This window comes from Pithys albifrons, chromosome 2 (assembly GCF_047495875.1).
Source record: "Pithys albifrons albifrons isolate INPA30051 chromosome 2, PitAlb_v1, whole genome shotgun sequence".
NCBI classification, from domain to species: Eukaryota; Metazoa; Chordata; class Aves; order Passeriformes; family Thamnophilidae; genus Pithys; species Pithys albifrons.
This window is the reverse complement of record NC_092459.1, coordinates 61990138-62013176: the sequence shown is the minus strand read 5'-3', so window position 1 is coordinate 62013176 and position 23039 is coordinate 61990138. Positions and strand designations below refer to the sequence as shown.

Below are 23039 nucleotides of genomic sequence, written 5' to 3'. Positions count from 1 at the left end.
TGCCAAAAGGGACAGTTCTCTTGTGCCAAGACTTACCACTTCCCTAACCCTCAGAGCTCTGAAGCGCCAGAAAACCACTCATTTTCCTTCTGTGTTTCTCCTGAATTCTGTTCACACACAGTCACTGTGGTGATGGGAGGCCAGCACTCTTCAGAGTCAACCAGCAGGCCAGGTCAGATGCCTCTGTACAATTCCAGGGACACCCATTCATTTCAGTGTTGTGCAAGATACCCGCTGACAAGGTCTGTCTGTCCACTGACTGTGCAAGGACCTTTAGATGACTGACTTAATCCAGGTAAAGATAGATGACCCAAATCCCACCTTAGAAACTAAAAGTAACCTTAAGGACAGCATGAGATTTGCATTTATTTGATTCACTTTAGTACTTGACCAGTTTTAATGATACAGCTACTTCTTAAACATGGTAACTCAGCACTAATATGTCTAAATGTAGGCAATACAGGCATCACCACTCTCACAAAACTAACAAATATGAAAATAGTGTAATTTTTCATGTGTATATCGTGGCAATATTCACCACAATTTATTTAATTCTGAATTACAAGCATCAAGCTCTGAAAAAGATGTCATCTATTACACTTCAATTGTTTTAAAGATATTATTTTAGTGTCATGTTTCATAGGAAAACCATACTTCCCTATTATTCATCTGACATTGAAAGCTGTTTTAATGTTCTTTTCTAGGAATAAAAGCCTTAATCACAAAAGACAGGTTTTAAGAGGACTTTATTAAATCTGACAACTGACTAACTGGACTGTGCGTAATTAATAAGAAAATTTGACAATTGTGCAACAAAGGACTGTTCACTGATAGCACTTTTTTTATTTCTGCACTTTTACTGATCTTCAGTTCTTCAAATACGACATTTAAGTAAGTCATTATTCTTTCCAGTTTACACCCACACTTCATGAGACTGCTGCACTGTGGAAAATGTCACATTGCTTTCCCTGGTAGAAGAGCCACAGAAATGACTGAAATATGCACAAAAACCTAGCTCTGCCCATACACTTTCTTATCTGAATATATGACTGTAGGACAGATTGGGTGTCTCACTATTTTATATCTTTTTCACTTACTATTTCATTTGATAAACAAATACAGCAGAGATTTTTATGAAAATTATCAGATTCACTATTGCGGGATCCAATAAAAAAAATAGTATAATCCTGAGAAAACAGTGCACTTTGTAGACTTCTTCTGATGCTCTACACAGGAGCTCAGTAGGTCACTACTTGCATACTGGGTGTTTTAAGCTTTATGTTCAAACATAGTTTAGTTCAGACACTTCCTCTGCTGCAAATTTAAATATCTTACTTATTTTTGAAGAGTGCACTGTATGCTTTACCTTCAGGCTCAGCAACAGAACTGTTATAATTGACTTGATGGTTAGGACTTGATGGTCCTAATAGGTCATGGACAAGTTAGCGAAAGTACCATTCTTCTGTTTCCTAGAGAACTTCCATAAAATACCTCTTGAAACGCAGGATGGGACAGGAGTTTACTGGGATTATGTCCATATATTTACTAATGAAGATCAGTTTTTTCTGTATGCCTTCACAAAAGTCTTTCTTCAAGCTGAATCCAACTTATCTTGAAGGGTTCATTTTCTCATAAATCAACTATACCAAACATGCTTAAAAGTACAGTATAAATTGTTTTGCTTTGTTTTTAATTCCCTTGCTGCCAGATGTTAACTGGCCTTCCCAGGCTCAGTGACTCAGTCAGTAACTTGCTCAGTCTGAGTCTTCTGCTTTGTTTTTCAGAGGGGACACTTCTGCTTCTTCCACTCCTGTTCTTGCTGAAAGAGATATCTCCAAATGACTCTGAGTCTTTCACTTGGATTTAAGTAAATTTTCCCATTCAACAACAGTGGACTCGCTATTTTTAGGAATTGCTGGAAAGATTGACTGCATCTTACTTCGGAATTCTTTCATCTGTAAAAGAAATTTAAAAGTAAAATCAGATAAGTGCTAATAAGGAGCAAATAAAGTAGCACCATAAACCTCAGGTTTATTCCACAAAATAAGTTGTGTGACGTAAAGAAGAGGTAAAAAAACTTTTAAAATAACAGAAAATTAAGACTTTCCCTCTGATTATGTTGGTTCAATGAATAAAGTGAAAAAAAACATGAAGGGACCCACAACAATAACCCCTTCTAAAGCACCACACTGGGCTGACCGATTTGGAGTGCTTGCCTGAAAGATTCACTACGGTTATATGAACTACTACACACACACACACACTTAAAATGGTTTTCTTTGGAGGAAAATGAGCTCCTTGGAATGTGCTCATATTTTTAATGCAGTGCGTTTTTCTACACTTGTAATGGATGAAAGATCCAATAGGTTTACTCAAGGATTTTAAAACATTGGTTAAAGAAAAATACTGGTCAGCTTTGACATTGGGTTTAACCCACCATATGGATACAGGTGACAAAACAAAGTCTCATTGAAACGTATACCTTAGTAGGAAAGAAAACAGGATTTGTAATAATATATAAGACCAAGCACTGTTGTTCAATACTGTGAAAAAGGAAGCATATCTATATCTATATGATATAGATGATATTTATAATTTGTATTTATGCTAAGCATTTTATCACCAATGTCTGATTCAACAGTCCTGAAAATTCATTCTTATAAAAATCACTTCTGTTTCAAGATATTTACATTTACTGACTTTCCTTCTTTCGAGATTTTTACATATATTTTTACACATAATATATTTTTAAAGGATAGCCATGGAAAAACCAGATCAGTGAAAATCCTGTTACTGAAACAGCAGGATGTAGAGGGGAAGTTTTGGGCTGCTTTTTTTAGAAAGCTCTACAGAATCTATGACATTCATGCAGAGAAGACAGGATGTGGCATTCAAGTACTGGATGCATTGACCTCTTGAAGACCAAATGCTGTCTCAGGCAGTATGTCCCACAGAGAGGTTCCAGGAAACCCAGACATTCCAAACATCCACACAGGCATCTTCTCTAATATGCCTACATTTTGTGCTATGGGTCATCAGTATTTTTACAAATACCTTTGGGCCATTTTCTGTTCAAGTCTTTTTGTGTATGAGTAATTCTGACAAATAACTGGTACCTTTTTAGAGAAATGCTGCTGGTGCAATTACTCAAGTTACAGATGATACAAAGAATGAAACAATTTACAAAGAAATTACTAATCCTTTAAGAAGACAATAACTGAACATGATGGATGAAAATATTTTAGAACTCTACTTTTTGTGTAATAATGCCTGGGTATTTTGTAATCAAATAAAAATACCCATCATACAGAGTAGAAGGAAAATTCAGAGCCAAAGTATACTTTTTGCTTTATCCTGATTTTGTTCTTAAACAAAAACTAATTTGTTCTCTGCTTTCTATTTCATTCTGATCAGACAGCTGTTTTAATTACTCATTCTTAGTTTTTAAAAATCTTGGCAATCACCCACAATTGTTCCAAAACTAATGTCTTTGCTTCTTATTTAAAACTGAGTAGCTCGCACAGACAGTTAATGTTTCCAAGAATAATAAACACCAGTATCAGAGCTGACGTAGGGGAACAGCCCAAATTACATTAAACAATTGCTGACAATTAAATACAAGTATTTACAGTACAAAACGTTTTAGGAGCTTTGGCTTAGCTGTTTTTTCCAGTCCTCTGTAATTAAGTTACCCCAGTTCACTGATGTGCAGAAAGTATTCAATTCACTTAACATTTTTGCTTCCTAAAGAGTGATCCAAGTCTTCTACTCTTTCATCTGACTCTGAATATTCTCTGGGTGTTTGGTAACAGAGGAATGGTCAGATACCAACCTGATGGAAGATGCTATAGCTCTATTGGTAAAACCATTTTATACAAGCTAATGATCTGGTGCATTGTGGATTTTTTTGGCTGTTTCTAAACGATTTCTTTCAGCCCAAAATTTAAATGACACGCTTATCAGTCCTATAGGAAACCTCACTTACTCCACTGAAGACACAAAAGACCTGAAGCAAAACTAAAGGCAATTCTATAAAGCCTCCAAAAGGATGATAGGAGGAGGAGCCATTCAGAAAACTACACTGATTCCTCACTCTGACAACGACCTTATAATTGCTAACAGGCCACACCCTAACTTTTGAATACAAAAAGCAAGCTTGCCTGGGAAATAGAATTCAACACCTATGCTCTGAAAGAAAAAAAGTATTTATTTAGAAAGCCCTAAAACACTGCTAGCAGACGCAGATTCACGAGTATTAGATAGATTCTCCTCTCAGAACACTAATTTATGTTCTGCAGGTAAAAGCAACTCATTTCCTGGAAAAGCAATTTTTCCTTAACATGTGGACCAAATCTGAAGCATTCGACATCTTTCTTTTCCTTTTAAGACTCCTTGAGAAACTTCCCCAGCCTTGTCTTCCCAGATTTTAACGCTTATTTGTAAAACCACTTTGTGACTCCAGACTCAAAGTCTCCTTTACCACTTCCTCTCCTGCCTTGCACAAAAATGGTTTTCCATTGCAATTCACAACTTTGACCATGTAGACATAGTTGTTCAAAAATTTGCTTCTTTTGTGATTCCTGGACAGTGAGCTATTTCAATAAATCATACTATCAAGCGAAATGCTTCAGGTTGTCAGCTCTTCCTCAACGTAACACTTCAGGTTGCCAGCTCATTGAGACAGTTGATCTGCAGTGACTGGTGTGGGCCTCATTAATACATGACTTCACAGTACGTCTAAACAGGGCCAATTTCTTCCCAATACTTAGGATTTTAGGAGCTTATGAGGTTTTTACAATCCAGATGTTTCTGATACTTTCAGTCAGAGAGTTATAGCTCAGTCTTCTGGGTCTTGACTGGCCAAACTCTAATATACATACTTACGTATTTAGGACTAAATTTGGTCTCCAGAGTAACTCATACCGGCCTTGGGGTTGTTCTTGCTTCCATTTAGTTTATAGTATTATACCAGGTCCATTGCAACTTTAGATGATCCTTGTAGTGAAAGTTGTTTACTAAACATGCAAATTAGTCCTTCAACAAACTGGGCTTACCAGTGTCATAGAATCATAGAATTGATTGGGTTGGAAAAGACCTCCAAGATCATCGAGTGTCCAGTCCTCCTGCAGCGTGGTGAGCTGCTTGTGAAGATGATGGATCAGCCTCATGCTCTATTCATACTGCACACTTGAGGTGCAGGAATTAGGACCTTGTCTTTACCTGTTTTAGCTCTCAGGCAAAAAAATACACTTTTTGAAGAAGGAAAGAGGGAAATGCTGCAATTAGGAATCTGTGTCTTGCTTTGCCTTTTCTTTTTTAGTAGACCTGCCACTTGGGAGGTCTCTTCTCCCATCTCCTCCCTTCCTGGAAATCTTGTGTTTCCTCCGGATTTCACAATATACACATCAGTGATCTCAAATCAAAAGGCATTAATTTAATTACAAGAGCTAATGTGCTAAGTAGTAAGTACTGGAATGTTTTGAAATAATTCACTGAAATGGCTGTCTCTTTATTATTGTCAGCCACACTGACACTGGGATACTTGGTTCAACTGTGATAATGTCTTCAATTAATAGTGCAGTAAACCAAGCACTAAAAGCTGAATGTATTTTATCTCTTTCTACTGCCTTCAGCATCACAGGCCACTCTCTCAGCTGCTGCCTCTGAACCCAGTGGTATATGAACGACTTGTAACACATTTCTTAACATTCCAGCATCCTCCATTCCTGCAGGCAACTCTCTGAAGTGAATTCCACTCAAGTGAATTTTATTTTTTTGTCACAGATATTGCAAAGCCTTGATGCTGTTTTTTCTTGCCAAATAAATTACAGTAACTATTCTACCTCTGTCAGGCTTCTTTCTAAAAGGGTATCATCTACCTTACTGCATTAAATAATCTGTAATAGCTACAGATCACTGTTATTTTCTTATCTTAACCTAATGATCCTGCCTCAGATGGCAAAAATATGGGGACCTAAAAGCATCATCCATTTAATAATCTCTTTTTAATGTACATCGTTGACAGAATGTCACACAAAAATTGGGATAGCACTATTACTGAGAGCACTTTCGTGGCCGTTCATATTTAAATGAATCAAACAGGGGCTAAAAGAGTCTATTTGAATTCGAGAATGAAAGTTTTGCGAAGAAATGTTCTCCTCAATGTCTGACATTCGTAATAGGCCAACCCAGATCCTGGGAATTATTAGTTTCCTATTTTAGTACTCATATCAATAAGAACTGCTTACATTAGCTTCCAAGTGAAATGAGGTTAGATGCCCTGAACTGGAATATCAACTGGCAGCACATAAAGTATGGACATGCCCTCTGTTCTCCTCAGCCATCTTCCTTTTCACAAGGCATGAAGATGAGGCAGGCTGCCCTCGATTTAAAAGCATCAGCAAGGATTGTTCTTGCCACCTCTTCCCAAATCTTACAATGCTTGCTGTTGCCCTTGTTAGCAAATGATTACCAAGGCCTGCATACAGAAATAGCAAGGTATTTGTGGAAAACAACACGTGCTGAGCCTTTACGGCACGGGTGAGCAGAGCAGCCAGCCTGCCAGCTGAAGGTGATGCACCTTTCTCAGTGTAAATGGGGCACTCACTGCAGGTCACTCCATGCCAGTTTGCATGCTAACCTCCGAAACACGCATGGAAAATACAACCCTGGTTCACAGTCTTAGATCTTGCCCTCCATTGGCAAAGGCAGCAGGAACAGTTGGATTATGCAGAACTACAGGTCTATTTAAAAAGGCCCCGAGAGAGTCAATCCTGGCAGTATACAGCCTAATATTTAACTACCACACACTGTATTGCCATAGTATACTGTTCACCACCAGTTTGCTGACTCCATTATTTCAGATGTGCACAGAAAAAGCAGCAGCAGAATTTTGTTAATCCATCTAGAGAAGTCAAGAGCTCATACTGGCCCCCTGTCTCATGGAGGCTTACACACATGCTTAAAAATATTCAGTGCTGAGCACCTGTTTGGAAATCAGAGGGCTATTAATGGTGCCTAACATTAAACTAACACTTAGACATATTAGTCCACAATTGTATCTCTATAAATCCTGTGTAAGTGGGTAAAACATGCCCTGCACCTCTTAAAAGAAAAATAACATCAAAATAACCTAAATGAACTTCACAGGGAGAGGGAGAGAGGACCATCACTGTTTAAAACGAAGCTGTCACTGTTCCCAAACCATTATAAATATGTAGTAGTCTCCCACAGCTACTCCATATTCTGCCTCGAATTACTGGTGAACTACTGAGAGCTGTAAAGTCACAAGGGTCAGGCTGCCTCTTTTCCAATTATTGGGTCACACAAAGAGATAAAACACATGAAATACTTCCCTCATGTTACTTTTCCAAGTGTGCAGCAGACATGTTACTCTACCATAAATTAATGCATTTCTCAACTAGGAAGAGTGCTGGTCCACATCACAAACATGTTTTACTAGTCCTGCTTTGTCTGGTTTAATTTCTGGGCAAATGTGACTTAGACCCCCAAAGCTGGAAGAAAATGCTATTCCAGTAGCAAAGCCTAAAGAAAGAAAAACTGTTTGGCTAGATTATTTTGAATTTTAAAAAGTGAATAGTTAATAATGACCAATGGGAGAGACAGATTTTAATTTATCTGCACAGAGACAGTAATTTTGTAAACTGGAATCTGAAAAAAAAGTAACTTCCTTAGGTTCAGAGATACAGGAGTGTCCTTTCAAGTTTTATATATTTTCATTGATATTTCCGAAATAAAATGTCAAGTAATTAGAGTTTTGTAGTATATCATATCTCCAAGTAAAGGCTTTCAAACCACACAGAAAAATGGAGCACAGAACACTTTTGATATCACTAAAGAATGTGCCACTTATTTCTGCAGAATCTTACTTTCAAATCTGGGTGCCTGGAAAGGACATCCACATGATTAGTCTATTATGGTGTATTAGTCATTGCCCCTCAGTCACCCTGGGCAATTTGAAAAATTAATCTTGAAATAATTTTAAATTTAAAATAGTTAAATATCCAAACATATAAAGCCAGCAGGTTAATGGACCCAAAATCTCAGGATGAGTATCCCAACCCTATAAACTCTTCTGTGCTGTAATTCAGATTTCCAAATTAAATTCAAAACACGAATTGTCTGCAAGCAGGCAGTTCCTGAAAAGGGCAATCTGACTGATTTTTTTCCTCTATATGTCCAGGAATTCATTATATGTATCATCCACAAGCAAGATTCAAGGCTGGGGAAAAGGGCCAGCACAAACCCAAAACTCTTGAGTGAAGCTTAAGCCTCAGCACCGTGACTGGGGCTGAATTCCATGCAGGAAACCCGTCAGAGTCAGTGTGACACCCAGAGGCAAGCAGGGACAGTTGGATGCCTCCAGGCCAGCAGAGCAGCTGGGGTCTCTGCCCACAGAGGGGTGAGACAAGCATGGCCACACCACCACACCTGATGTACAGAAGATGCCGTGGGACCAAGCTGTAGCATGGATAATTGGCACCCATCCGAGAAACTCCGATTCAGATTTTCATTGTACATGTACAGTTTACAGTTACAGGTGGTCAAGAAGTAGATCAACCCACTTGTCCACTTAGGGTGTCATGGGACTGTTTCACACAGGCATTTCAGACCGTAGGCTGAACATGGTTTTGTTTTCTCTGGCTTCTTAACACGTTGGTGGCAGCTAACAGCTCCCAAGACACAACAGAGTAATTCCTCAAGACAGCTACAGTTACTGTCTTCCCATATTCCTGAAATACTCACAGCTGTTCCTATTCAAAAAGCAGATGTAGCAGCTTTCCAGTAAGAAAATTATGATCTTAATCCTTGAATAAGCGTTCTGCCTTATCAAGTATACAGTGAAGCTCACTAGTTTCTTTGAGTTTTTTTCCCTTCTTGGACAAAATACTAGCAGTATGTGTGGAGGCAAGTCTTCTCCAAACAAAACTAATTAAGCAACACAAGCAGTACAGAAAAATCCAGTATAAACAGGAAGTGCTAACTTGTACAATACTCCATCTTTCTAAGAGCTTGAGTTTAAATAAGCATAGAGGGAATAAAAGAACATTATATAGAAATATGTGATCATGAAATAGCAAGGAAAACATTAAGTTTTTGTTATATGATCAGACATAAGCATGATAAGGAATAGAAACTTCATTAATAATACTTAGGTGAGGATTAAATACAATGATAATTAAACAGGAATAACAACCAAAAATTAGGAATTACTCTAGGATCACTCCACAGTTATTTTAGGAGATATGCTGCTTTTGTAGCAATATTTTTTCATATACGAAATGGCATAAAAATTTCAGCCATGCAGTATGTCTATATTTGGTTGAGATTTATAAATCTTAGTACTATTTACAGATGCCAAACTCAGTAATTTTTGAAGACTATGTCTCCATGTTCTCATCTTCTATTTTAAATTAATCCATCCTTAAAGCCAATCCTGCTTTGTACTTATACTGTGCCTATGACTATACTTCCCCAAAATGATATCAAATATCTCTCAAAATAAGCAGGGGGATGTTATTTTTATACTTTAAATGGTGATTTAGAGGTTAGATTTCCTCTAGAGAAAAGCAGTTCACTTAGGAAATGTTCTTACCAACAAAGCCAGGGAAAGTATATATTCTCTGTATTGCTTTTAATTGTTTTAGACATCTCTTTACAGCCATGCAGTTGTTTTAGACTCTTCATATTTTAAAGGTTAAGATCAATGAAAAACAGGATATTTCATTAGAGACACCATAAAAATGATAAACTAATATTTTATAACTATATTAGTCACAAATTGCTAAGCAATTCTTCTCACTATTTTTCCAGCTTTCCATGGAACAGATGTGGAAGCAAGAATTTATAACCTCACAAACCTACATATGAATCATCCCAGCCATTTTCCTACGGGACGAAGAATGCTTTTATTTGTGAGGAAATGAAACCTAATTTAATGAGGGCATGAACAAAAAAAGGGCTTTTAAAGCATAATTTATCTTATTTGTTAATTGTTGCAAGCTTCAGTCCACAAGCGTTGAGGGCATTGTTCTGTTTTTAAAGGACAGTTCATAACCGCTGACAGGGGGAAAAAAAAGAAAAAAAGAACATCAGACACTTGTATCTGTCAAGTAGTCTATAGCTGTGAGTTCAGTTAAAAAAAAATTTTCAACTCAACTGTAACTTCTAGAAAATTCTAGAAAACTTCTAGGAAACTGTGTCACCTGCTGCAGGTGACCCTGCCTTGGCAAGGGGGTTGGACTACATGATCTCCAGAGGTCCCTTCCAACCCTAACTATTCCATGATTCTGTGAAACTAACATTCCTCCAAGCAATAAAAAGGTGTGGTGGATCACAACACTTGTAGAATAGGCAAAGAAAATATGAAAGATTTTATTTTTGGAAATTTAAAACTTCATTGAACATTTCACACAGAGAAAGTGGAAATAAGATCCTTCAACTACTATTCAACTTTAAAAAAAATTGAAATGGTAAGTTGACCAAACCCAATCGTTTCTACAAAATTTATTTCAATACTCCTGTGTTTTGCATCAGAAAACAGTTATCCCACTGCACCAGGAGAGGGCAGCTACAAAGTTACGAGGTTGCAAGCTCAAAACCTGCATGATAATGCTGTGGAAGATGGTGACATGATGTGGACATTGTAACATAACAAATAAACTTGCTAAAAAAAGGTAGTGCCATTTTGTTTTAAGTTGGATGTCAATTATTAAGCTTATGTTTAACACAGTACATGTCCTTCTATGTTGCAAAGCACCTCAGAGAGGAAGCCTGTGGGTGTGTCTGGATGAGTCTTGGGTTCATCTCAGGAGGAACAAATTTCCCAATTGTCTCTGTTTACTGGGCATGAGTTTGTGCGCTGCTGAGCAGCCTCAAAATGCTTGACCTGCGTCTCTTTAGGGTGACACAACATTGAGGAAGCATTCTAGAAGGGCACATAACAGAGTCCAACTGCAAGGAGGCGTTCAAGACATGGGGCAAGGCCAGCATCAGTCCAAATGTGGAAAATTCCTGGAGTGGTTGTACGTGTCAGGTCCTCAGACTGTTAATGCTTCACTGCCCCAGTGCTGGTGGTCAATGACACTCACAAATAGAGACAGAGCTTCTATGCTCAATCAAAGGTGGACCAAATTTATATATTCTCTTAAGAGATTGCAGCAAGCAAGTTAAAAAAGTCTGACTATCACTGATAGCTGGTTATTTTTTTGAAGATAATAATATAAAACTATATTTTATATATTATATTTTTATATTTATATACAATATTTATATACTATATAATAATATATTATTATATTATAAATTTATATATTTATATATTATATTTATATATTATAATATATTATTATATTATAAATTATATATTTAGTGATATAAAACTAGATAACCACCATCTTCCAGGTTCTTAAAAAGATTTCTCTTTTGCACTACTGAAAAATGGAACTTAACCCATTATCAAATCAAGTTCTCACTGAACCATCACTTCTCCATTTTGGAATAAGAGTTGAGTGGAATTCAGTAGGCTTTGTTACTTAACCAGCCTGTCCTCAGGTTACAACAGTGGCAATTGCAGTCAGAGGATATTAACAACCCAACCTGAGACAGTGTAAAATCTTTTATGTTCCTTATCAAGACATAAAGACCCATTAGTTACTATCATCCCTGGGTTTTGACACTGCCATAAAAAGCAGCAGACTGTAAAGCTACAGGGAACCACCTTTAACAATAAAGCCAGTTAAGAGCTGGAAGCACACATTGTCACAGCACTGTTTTAAGAACCAATAAACCAAAAGGATTAGATAGAAATTTCGTATCACCAAAGCTGGTGCACCACCTCAGTGTCTGGAACAGATCCTAACAATGACTTGCTTCTATGGCAAACACAGGCTGTCTCAGAGGTGTAAGGATGAGGCATCCTGAACTGTGGCTTCAATTTCATACCACGACACAAACTGCTGAGCAATCACGATGCTGCCAACACAGATTACTTACAGCAATTATAATTCATCAAGGAAATACTGTTCCACTTTGCTCTTGTCGTTTCATCTTTGACTTTGGAAGCAATGACAAGATAATTTAGACATCAACAAAGCTTAAGGTAATATATTTTTATCAATCACTCACTGTCCTGTCAATAATTCATACTCATAGGATACCCATCTCCCAACATTAAGTGGTAGCATTTTGGCAACGATACCCTGTGAAACCACTCTTTGGGCTCTAAGTAGGGGCAGCACCGTTTCCCACTGCTGCACTGCTTGTCTCAGAGTCGGGCTGGCTGCCAGAGGACCAAAGCCCTCCATCCCGCGGGGCCAGAACCAGGAGGAGCCTCCGGCGCGGCTGTTCCGGCCGGCACCACCAGGGGTCGCTGCGGGGCAGCAGCGGCCGCGCCCGGCCCCGGGGGAGCCGCCGGGAGCGGGGCAGGAGCTCCGACAGCCAAAACCAACAGGGACTGCATTCCAGCAGCACCTTCCCGGTCCGGTTCTGACCTCCCAGCTCCGCGGAGGATGCTCTCCGCACCTTCCTGCGGGCGCCGGGCCGTTCACAAGGGATTCCCGGCGGGTGACACAAGGATCGGGACCATACAGTGCCCCCGCGTGCACATCCATCCCACTGTTTCCCACCGGAGCGTGGCTGGCATGTGCAGCGTTCAGAGCACAAAAAGCACCGAGCTCCTCAGGCACTGCACTTCCCAAACACACTGAGCAGCCCTGTTGTCCTTCCCCTGCACAGCCAGCCCAAGCCGCGGTGTGCACCAACACCAGCTGCGGGCTGCACAGCCAGCAGTGGAGCTGCCCAGCAGCTTTCCTGGCCAAACCACTTACGCTTCATCATCTCCTTCTGCTGGGATTTCTGCCAATCCACCACATCTGATTTTCCACGGTGGCTCCTGTATGTTACTCCTTCAGATGGCTTGAGGCATTAAGCACTTAACAATTCTTACTTGACTTAAAAATCCCCTTCAAACTCTGCAAGTGATAGTCCTTTACTCACCAATATCCCAACAAGATAATCGCACCAACAGAACTGGCAATGAATTTGAGTAAGCACTGGAGTTGAAGTGCTCCTATGAGCAACAAAAGCAGCTTTCATGTTTGCTAAATGAAACACCTGCACTGCTTACAATCAGAACTTCATTATCCTTAATAATTTAGTATCAAGAGGAACAATTTGGTATCAAGACACTGCATTAGCTGCCAGTAATGTTACCAATATTGCCAGTAACTCTTAAACAGTTAGAGCTGCTGCTTAGCAGGACCAGGTCACTAATTAGCAGGTCCCATGGGCAGTTTGTGACTGCTAAGGTGAAGAGACCAGGCAGAAACTCTTCTCTATCCAGATGCCAAAGCTTTAATTACTATGTTCACACTTAGTAATTCCTGGCATGAAAATTAGTCAGGTCTCCCCTCAGGTCACATAACAGCACAGACAGGCTAAGGTCTCTCTAGATAGCTTTTAAATCTTGGTATCTAGTGTTAGGTTTGAAATTGTGACTTGAAATTCTACAGGTGTTGAGAACTCACACGTACTACAGAGTCAATGAATTTGCAGCACTCAACCACACTAAAGATTCATCAGGTAATATGTAAGAGCCTCCCTTTTAACAGAAATGAAAATGTTCATTTGAAAATGTTGAGCTTAGTGCAAAATCTACGGTATGTTTCCTGGTCTGAACAGTTTATGTGGAAAGAAATTTTATTTCCTTCAGTGATAACTTCAGTTTCCAAAAAAATAATTACTAGATATGACATACTCATCTATGTTCTCAAAACTCAGTCTTGTAACTGACTGTTAATCTATTACTGTTAATCTGTTTACATGATAGCAATTAAGAATTTTCAAAAGTATCAAAATGTTCCCCTGAAATAGGAAAACACATAAAAACAAGCCCTTCTTAAAATGAGCATATGTTTAAGAGTCCAGAACTAATGATGTACCAGCCAATTTATAACACTTATTTAACTCTGACTGTTCAGGAAGATGATATTTAAGCACAACCATACTGTCTTTCAACAGCCAGTGTTTGCTCCTGAGTGTTCTGTTGAAGCAGTAGGCAGGAAATATCAACAACAATCAAAAACCAAAGATGACTTATTCTATGAATATACTTTTTATGCTAATAAACCTTTTTGGTCAGACTATAACATGCTTCTACTTTTGTACCTCCAAGCACTTCTAAACATGTATTTGTATTTGACTTTAACAGATACATAGTAAAACTGGAAAAAGAAATGTGTGACAGGAAGTTTACAAATTGCTAACTTTTCATTCTACAATAATGAGTAGCACTATTGTATGTGTTTCCTTTCTGCCATGGAAATTTAAAAGCCTATAGCGAATGCAATAACTAAGTCAGTGGAGAGCAGAGAGAGCTGTTTCAAATCATTTCTTGACAGAAATCTACTTCCCTCAGCATCTGCAGTTCTCACCATGCACTACAGTGAAATGTAAGCACTCTTCAACAGAGACCAGTAACAATAGACATTTGCAAGAGCCTCTTAAAATACAGTTGCCCTCACCTCCTTTCAACACTAACACAACACAGAATATAGTAAGGTGCAGCTTTCTGACCAGGAACGCTCAACAGTTCTCTAAAATGCCTGCAGTGTGCTTCTGTCACAAGAGCCACTGCTGTCAGGTAGGCAGAAGCCCCATCAGACTCAGACATGTCCCGAGGCTTGGCCATCTCAAGCTGATGTGAGTGTTCCCTGCCAGGCAGTCTCAAGAAAAGCAGCCTCACAGGGAAACCAGTAACTATGGGTCTAGGCCAGTACTGCTCAGAGAAAATTAAGCTTACTGAGAAACAGGTAACATAAATTGCAGACTAGGGTCAGATTCTGCTGTCCTTCAGTAGGACCAGAAACATTCTGACAAAACAAAATATAAGAATCAGCAGTACAGCATGAAATGAATCCTTCGGACTAATACGATGGGCAGTAAACTGAGTCAACTGTTGTAGTTCAGCATGCAGAGAGTATAAACCAGTACTCCCACTCTTCCTCCCCCTGCTCTGACATTCCACCACAGACTCACATGGAGGCTTTCAGTTTAAAAATGTGTTGTTGCTGCTTCCTATGTCCTGCTATGCTTTTTTGGAATTCTGCCTTTCTTTACTGGCTCCTACTGAGAATCAACATTGAAAGCTAAGGAATAAAGGAATGTGTAGTGCTGTATGCTGTGACTCAAATTGTGAGCTACAGGATACATCAGCAGAGTAGACAAGAAATGAGAACTGGAATAAAGATATTAATGAGAACAGTACTGAGATGAAGTAGTTACCTTCTTCCTCCTTCTTTGTATACTCTTTGCTGAATATATAAATAACTTGCCACATAAGATAAAGGAAGTCTATTCATTCCTCATCCTAAAGAGGATGCAAACAGCTCTGGCAAACTTGTAGCTGCAGGGGACTCTTGAGTCATGGCTCATTACTAGGGGCAAACAAAAATTCTCACATGAACTTTAGTGTTCACAGTCAACACTGTGAAACACTGGAACATACTCAATTTACTAAAGATAGTTGTAGCCTCTTGGGATATGCAGATGCTTCCCGAGTTTCTTTGCCTTGACGTGGCATGTCACGTACCACCATTCTATTGTACAATACCCAATTTTCTGCCCCTTGCCCCTTCTGGAAAGCAAACTGGCTTCTTTTCAGTTTTTCTTATGTCCCCAGTGCCCTGATGCAAAAAATAGAACTTAGACAAATAAACAGATTTCTCTAAAGATAGGATTCAGGAGGTAGCCTTCAATTCAATAAGCAAGGATATAGAAAGTGTGCAGCTACTATTTCAGTCTCTAAATTAGAACACTGGCTCTTTTGTCAAGTATCTGAGACATCTGTGCAAATACATAAAAAGCAGGACTACACTGTTCTTCCCTCAAAATTGTCTCCTCCCACAACATCCCATTTTCTGCAGATCCAAGAATACTTTCCCCATGTGCACACATTCTGGTCAGTCTTTGTACATGTGGTGAATGAAAGTGTAACTCTTAGATCGAAGTAACATAGAGATGCCATCCTCAAGTTAAAATATTGTAGCTGAGGGGATCATACTCACACTGTGCACACCCAGAGCCTTCCAGATGGCAAAACTCAGCAATCCAACTCCACACCATGCATAGAGTGAGCCCCATCCTAGGGCTCGTAAGGCCAGTGATGAACCACTCTCTGGTAATGCAGCTGTGGCAGTAATCCCCTAAAACCAAAAATAAAGCCATCAAGACAGCGAACAATAATTGGAAAAAACTAAGAACTAAAGTTAACTCAGTGATTTAGATTTTTTCCTGACTTGCCAGTTGTACTAGCATAGCTAGCAGACACAAATTGTCAAGCAAGGGGCTGGATGAGTTGCTTTCCTACCAGGAGCAGCTTTCAGGGTTGCCAGTGCCACCTGGGGATGATTTTAATTGCCCAGAAATGTTTAAGTCAGTTGTTCTGGGGGCACAAGAATCCAACACTCAGCTATCCCAACAGTCAAAATACAAAACTGAATCAAAACCAGTCATAAGCCACTAAGCCAGTGATGTCTGAATATAATCATTATACATCATTGATTTGGTACTTTTTTGTGGGAGGTAACCATTGGCCTACAGGTCTTTTCTGCACTTCTGAAACAGCACATTAGGAAACTGGAGGAACAAGATCAGCTTTCAGCCAGACACAGAGAGGGTCTACCAGTGACCCAGGAACTAATTTCAAGGGGTACAACTCTGAAGAAGCTCTGGAAACTATTCAGGAAAATTTTGTAAAGAGTAAACACCAGCACTGAATCCATTCCCTGCAGAGTTCACCAGGAAGCAACATATAAAATGCTCTGCGGTCTGTACACTTCTCATTTTCTGTCAGAAACAAGAGTAGGTGGTTTTAAACACTTGCTAAGACACTGCTGTGTAAAAGCCTGCCATGAGATGTGTCCTGAAAACACAAAACACTGTGACTTGGAAAAGTCACCTCAGGTCAAGAAGAATGGAGCCTTAGCCATGATGGGGTCCCAAACACTATGAAACCTTCTCTGTCACAGAACATAAATGCACACTCCAGCTTCCAAAGGCATAAGCCACACACTGGCTGGTATCAATCAATGTGCACCTCGCGCTCACTATTAGCCATGCCCATCTCACAGTGCCCACTTGGTACAGGAGAGCTTCAATCTGAGTAGCCCACAACAGCAGTAAGACGAACATAATTTGCTTGGTCATAGTAGTAAATTTCATTAAGATTCTTTTCCCCCAAGGGCTCACTGTTCAATTCTTCACATGGAAACACAGATTTCAGATGGTAACTGTTAAAGATGGGCATATACAGTTCTTAAAAAACCTAACAGACCTACTTACTTACTGGGCATCTTGGAGAAACAACTTTTGAATTGCTCAGAGGTAACATATATGAGACTGCAAGCATGCAACCATATTCGATAAAAAATTATTTCATTTATAGACTAAAATATTAAAAAGCAAAATTAACTTGTGGAAGGATCAAAAGAATTTCCGCCAAACATGTCAAACAACTGCACTCTTATTCTTCACAAAACATGGGGGGGAAAAAACCCCTCTGTATTCTTGGTTTGAAAAAACTTTAGATGTTTTAAATTTTTTAAATGCTTCTTTTTTCTTTGATATAATTAAATATATTTGACATCAACTACTACAGTCAGTCAAATAGCATCAGTAGTTTTTCTCCTCTTGGCTTTGTATTTCCTGAAATGTTAAAATGATGCTCAGACAATCCTCAGCATTAACACCTTCCCCTAGGATTTAGCTGTGGGCAGAGCTACCCAAGGACAAGCACGCATTTGCAAAGGGCACAATTAAAATGTATCCTGACCCTTATTTATGCCGAGTTGGACATCCCAAAGTGGAAGCTGTTAAGAAAAACAATGTAAGCATACACACACATAAACAGCAGAGATCTCCAGTTACACTGTAATACCAGGTCCTATTATTTCCTTACCACAGATAATGAACTATTAGAACTCTTTCAGTTGAGACCGCTCTGACTAGATTTGAAAAGCTGATGATTACTTTTGACATATTTCCTGCTTCCATAGTCTAACCATATATAACAACACACAGGAAAAAACCCTCCCATTTGGAAGATGGGAAATGAATGGACAAGAATATCTTCTACACAGAACCTTTAAATAGGAGTCATTATCTGTGAAAATTGCTAGCAAAAACCCCACCTAAATACTATTTACATGCTTGATTGTCACAGAAAAAATAGTGGTAAATGGAAACAACTGATCTGCTTTTACTGACAGCAGTCAAACAGGATACAGCTACAGGCTGATTCCTCAGGGCACCTAAGTACACAGGTAAGGGTTTCTGTCAACAGGACAGTTTGTTATATCATTATAAGATATGCTATTTAGAGCATCAAGAAGGCTGATTAATGAAATGCTAAAGAATTAAAAAGGACAATAGTATGGGAGAAAAAAATGTTACCGACAAAAGAACATTTTTTTGAGAACTGAGTTTTATTCACAAACCTGTTTGCTATGTGCAGATTGTTTTGTCATTACTGCTTCTGTGGTGATTTAACATTCTTTAATTTTAAAATAAACTTTTAAACAAGACTTGAGCTTTTTCAAACACCAGGCCAGGAAAATACAGCGCAGGATTAGCTTATTTGTTTTTCATATATATGTTGGTTTGTTTGGGTTTTTGTTTGTTTGGGGTTTTTGGGGGGAGCTGCAGGGACTATTTGTTTTTGTTGGGGTTTTGGTTGGTTGGTTGGTTTTTTCTTTTCTCCTTTAAACAGGGAACGGGAGAAGACACAGGCCTTGATCCTGTAACTGTCCCCCTGTGCACAGACTGTGTCTAAAAGGAAGTAGTGCCTAAAATAAAGTGTGCTCAGCTGTTCTAGTTGATTGTATTCAGCGTGTTAACTGTTTTATATGACCCAATCCATTGTAAAATTAAACACCTGGATAAAGGCTGCATTACATTTACTTCCTGCTTCTACCTGACTAACATGCCACCATTTCACTGACACAAAAAATGGCACAAGCCAGGAAAGACACTAAAAGAATAGGTCTTGTATTTCCTCCCAAATACTGAGCAACAATTTTTATTCCTTCAAACCTTCCCCCAGGTTTGTGGCAGCCAAGTCACTGCAGTCATGCAGTGAAGTCCATCAAAAAATGCATGTGAACTAAAATTAATGCAAGAAATAAAAAAAACCAGTAGAATTAACAAGGATCATCTCACCAACCCAAGAACACAAGTACTGGTGCCTGTACAGAGGCAGAAATGAATTGACAGAAACTAAGGGCTGGTAGAATTAATTCCTTCAACACCAGCACAGGATGATGTTGGCTTAGAGTACCTGTCAAACTATGTCCTCATCTGAACATGGATAAAAACAGTATTTAGGCATTGAACATCTAAGAAGGATGCAATCATCTGTCGTTATTCACAGTCATGTTGTTATTATACACGATGTATTATTAAGTTACTTGTAGCAAACAACGATAAATTTAAGTAAGACTACTACTGCAAAACCTCCTTGGTACCTCAGAGAGCCTCTAGAGACAGTTAAAGCCATTTTCAAAGTCTAGCCTTCCCTTTTTCAAATTGCTCACCTACAAGTACCTTGACAAAAAAGCATTTTCTACACTTCACAGTATTTAAGCTGAGGGGCCCAGGAGTCAGAGATTTTTGCTAGCAAACTACATAATTCATTTGCACAGATAGAAGGAGATACAGCTTTCAGCAAATATTTCAATGGTCTGTATCACTTGGTGCCACTTCCAGCATATAACTTCTTGGATGTCCATGCAATGTCACTCTTGGTAAATTTCACAGTGGTCAACAGGACAGCTCAGACACCCAAGTTTAAATGTTATGTATTTCATAGTCTACAGTACTAAAGTATTTACTAGTGTCAACTCTGAATTGATTTTTTAAGTAAATCCTACTAGTATTGACTTTAATTAAGTCTAGTGCTCTTACCATGACCTTTGCCAAACTCCACATACATCATCATGTCTATGAAGCATTTGATACATTCTTATTTCCTGTGTATAACTATTGAAAAAAACAGCTTAAAAGGAACAAACCTTACTGAACCAGTCTGGGTTCTTCTTTTTTGTCATGGCAAGTGTGGTGCCAAAACCTGCTATCATTCCTGCCGTAGCAACAGTACCCAGAAAAATTCCACCTGCCAAGGAAAGTTGAAAAAAATAAAAAAAACCAGTATTTGTTACATAAGGAGAAGGAAAAAAAACCCAAAAAATGTTTAGAAAACAAAACCTGAAAATTAAGATCTGTCGGCACATGCTGAAGAGAAAGGTCCAGTTGTCTACATTTTTTATGTTAACTCAAGATGGCAAAACAGCAAGGAGAAGAATTGCTTATATGAAACAGAGCATTCTGAAAATAATGGCACTTGTATGTATGTATTTTCAAGCCACACACACACAAAAAAATCGTAATGCAAATCCCAGGATGCTTTTTCACAGTACTCTGACATTTCTCTCTCACTCCAGAGCCAGGCTATTAAAACCCCTTTTTTCTATGGCTATGTCTCACTGTTCCACAAACCAGAGATGTAATTGTTTTTGTTGCATCACTTGTTATTTCAAATGGTCACCTGAAAATGCACCAATACTTCTGAAGATTTTATTCTTAAGCTTTCTTCATGTTCTAATGCTCTATTAAAAACAAACAAACAAAAAAACCAAAAAAAACACCCCAAAACAAAAACCATGAAACTAGCAGAAGCTTTCCCAAGACAGAAAGCATCCCTTGCTTTTCAGGCCTTTCAGTGTTTCCAGTCACCTGGGGTACCTTGATCCTTTCTACCTCTTGCACAAAGACACATGTAGCCATACCTGCCCACTTTTAAGAAAAAGTACATTGTAGAAACCCATTTGATTCATACTAAAATTTAAAAATTTCAGGGGATTACATGTTCCTCCTTTGCAAGTATTGATATCCATCCTGTTTTCCCTTTCCTAATGCTGGTTAGGTAATTAAAAAATGGTCTAAATAGGAAGTATTAAACAAACTACAGTTATGTTAGGTCTCACTTTAAAAACGTTATTTATCTGATTACTGTGATGAGTAAGTTTCCTGTACTCATGTCCTATTTCTCAAGTACCTCTTCTGCCTGAGAGTACAAACACCTTGCATGTTAGCCAAATTCTGCATGTCTACTGCGTTATACATTTCCAGGTCTAGTAACCAACATTTACTTCTTAAATTAACTTCTGAAAGAGGAAGAGCGCCGTGCACGGCCCCCTTGGGAGGGACACAAATGCACCACGAGGGGTAGGCAAAGAGTAGGGCAGCAGGGAGAGGTGCCTTGGCATGAGCATCCTCACAGGGACGATGCTACCTGTGGGACAGTACGTCCATCCCGCCCGGTCTGCGCGGCTGATGCGGGGATGTGCCGCCGGCGGCGCTGGGACGGGGCCTGACAGATTCCCTGCTACCTGCGGGACAGTATGGCCATCCCGCCCGCTCTGTCCGGCTGGTGCCGGGATGTGCCGCCCGCGGCGCTGGGACGGGACCGACCGAGCTCCGGCCTCCGCTCTGCCGGGGGGCGGGGGCAGCGGCCGGGATACCCCTAAATATACCTACAAGATATCTATGTAATACTAAAATATTTATAGTATCCTATCATGCCGCACAGCGCCGCCAGACCGCCGCAGGTGCGTCCGCTGCGCTGCGCCGCCCGCAAGTGCGTGCAGGGGCGGGGGCGCGGACGCTGACTGTGCGCGCCTTGGTTCTCCCGGCTGGGATCCAGCCCGGACACCGGCTGGTTCCCCTAGGGAATCCGCAGCGCTGCCTGCCCCAGACGGCTCCAACCCCGGCAGCACTGGGAGCGGCCCAGGCGGGAAGGAGGCGGCCCCGCTTGGAGCTGCCGCCGCCGCCGCATCCCGCCGGGGCAGCCCCGCGCTCGGTGCCGCCGCCCCGGGGCAGGGGCGGACCCGGCACAGGCACTGCCGCTGCCGAGGGCTAGGCAGAAGGCGGGCGGCGTGGCAGGCGCTTGCCCGCTGCATCCAGAAGCCTCGCCAAGGTCATGCCCGAACGCGCTTTGCCCCCGGTGGCGGCGGCAGAGTGGGGCAACACCTCGGACTACACGAACACGGCCGGGGGAGGTCTCGGGGCTGCCGCACACGCTGCTGCTTGTGCAGGCGGAGAGGAGAGGATAAGCGGAGGGCTGTCTGCACCTTTGATTAAGAAGAGCTTGTCCTGTGCCGCCGCAGGGCTCCCGGCACCCCGGGGGACGGACAGCCCCCGCCCGGGCTCCAGCGGCGCCTCGTGGGCGGCCCCGTCAGCAGCCACCCCCATGGCCGGGGCGCGCCAGGAGACGGGGCTGCGACCCGGAAGGGAACGGCGATGGGCTGGGACACGCAGCCGCTTTTCCTCCTCTTCCTCCTCCTCCTCTTCCTCCCCCCCTGCCGCCGAGCCGGGGACCGGGCAGGGCCGGTGCTGCCGCCTGGCTCTCACCGTCCCCCAGAGCCCAGGGCGCGCAGAGGGAAAATGGGCACGATTTGTCAGAGCCTCTTGTAAATCACGTCCTATGTGGAAGGCTCATAAGGGTTTCGGGGGGTTTGGTTTTGTTTGTGACTGTGGGACGTATCACGTAGTGTACTTTACTACTAAATAAAACTGGGAGAAATTCTTACTTCCCAGGAATTGTGGTAGGCTGTATCTTGACGGATGGTGTTGCTCTAGGCTGCATCTTAATATTCCAAATTCTGATTCTTTCAAGTTAGGTAAATAGTTTTTCACACCACAAGAACACGTTTGGGGTTTTTTTCATGTCCGTGACACACTAAAGGTCAGTTGTTGATGAATATAAATTGCGGTACTATCTAACTTTATCACTTTTATCAAACAGTATTCTAACTTCAGGATTCAGTATGGACAGGTAAAGTTTATTTTTATTTTTAACAGTCAGTACTTAAACAGCCAACAAAGAATGTAAATAAATCCAAATCAATAGTTTCTTCCCCAGCTTCCTTCTTTGTATCTTTTTAAATATCACTTATAGCCTGTAT

The 23039-nt window shown here is 40.4% G+C and overlaps 1 protein-coding gene across 1 annotated transcript; it reads right to left on the bottom strand.

Moving 5' to 3' along the window:
• Nucleotides 1–346: 346 nt before the first annotated feature.
• TMEM242 (transmembrane protein 242) lies at nt 347–22369 on the bottom strand. The gene is made up of 4 exons (XM_071547947.1): nt 22206–22369; nt 20088–20188; nt 16086–16223; nt 347–1955 (listed from the first exon to the last, which is right to left on the bottom strand). The coding sequence occupies exons 1-4, from the start codon at nt 22324–22326 to the stop codon at nt 1854–1856; spliced, it is 462 nt and encodes a 153-aa protein (XP_071404048.1). The 5' UTR covers nt 22327–22369; the 3' UTR covers nt 347–1853.
• Nucleotides 22370–23039: the final 670 nt, after the last annotated feature.

Coding starts and splice junctions, on each gene's coding strand:
- TMEM242 (XM_071547947.1), bottom strand. CDS start 22,326: ATGGGGGTGGCTGCTGACGGGGCCGCCCACGAGGCGCCGCTGGAGCCC. Junction 20,189..22,205: donor CAAGCTCTTCTTAATCAAAG/GTGCAGACAGCC, acceptor TTTCCTTGGCAG/GTGGAATTTTTCTGGGTACT. Junction 16,224..20,087: donor ACCCAGACTGGTTCAGTAAG/GTTTGTTCCTTT, acceptor TTTTGGTTTTAG/GGGATTACTGCCACAGCTGC.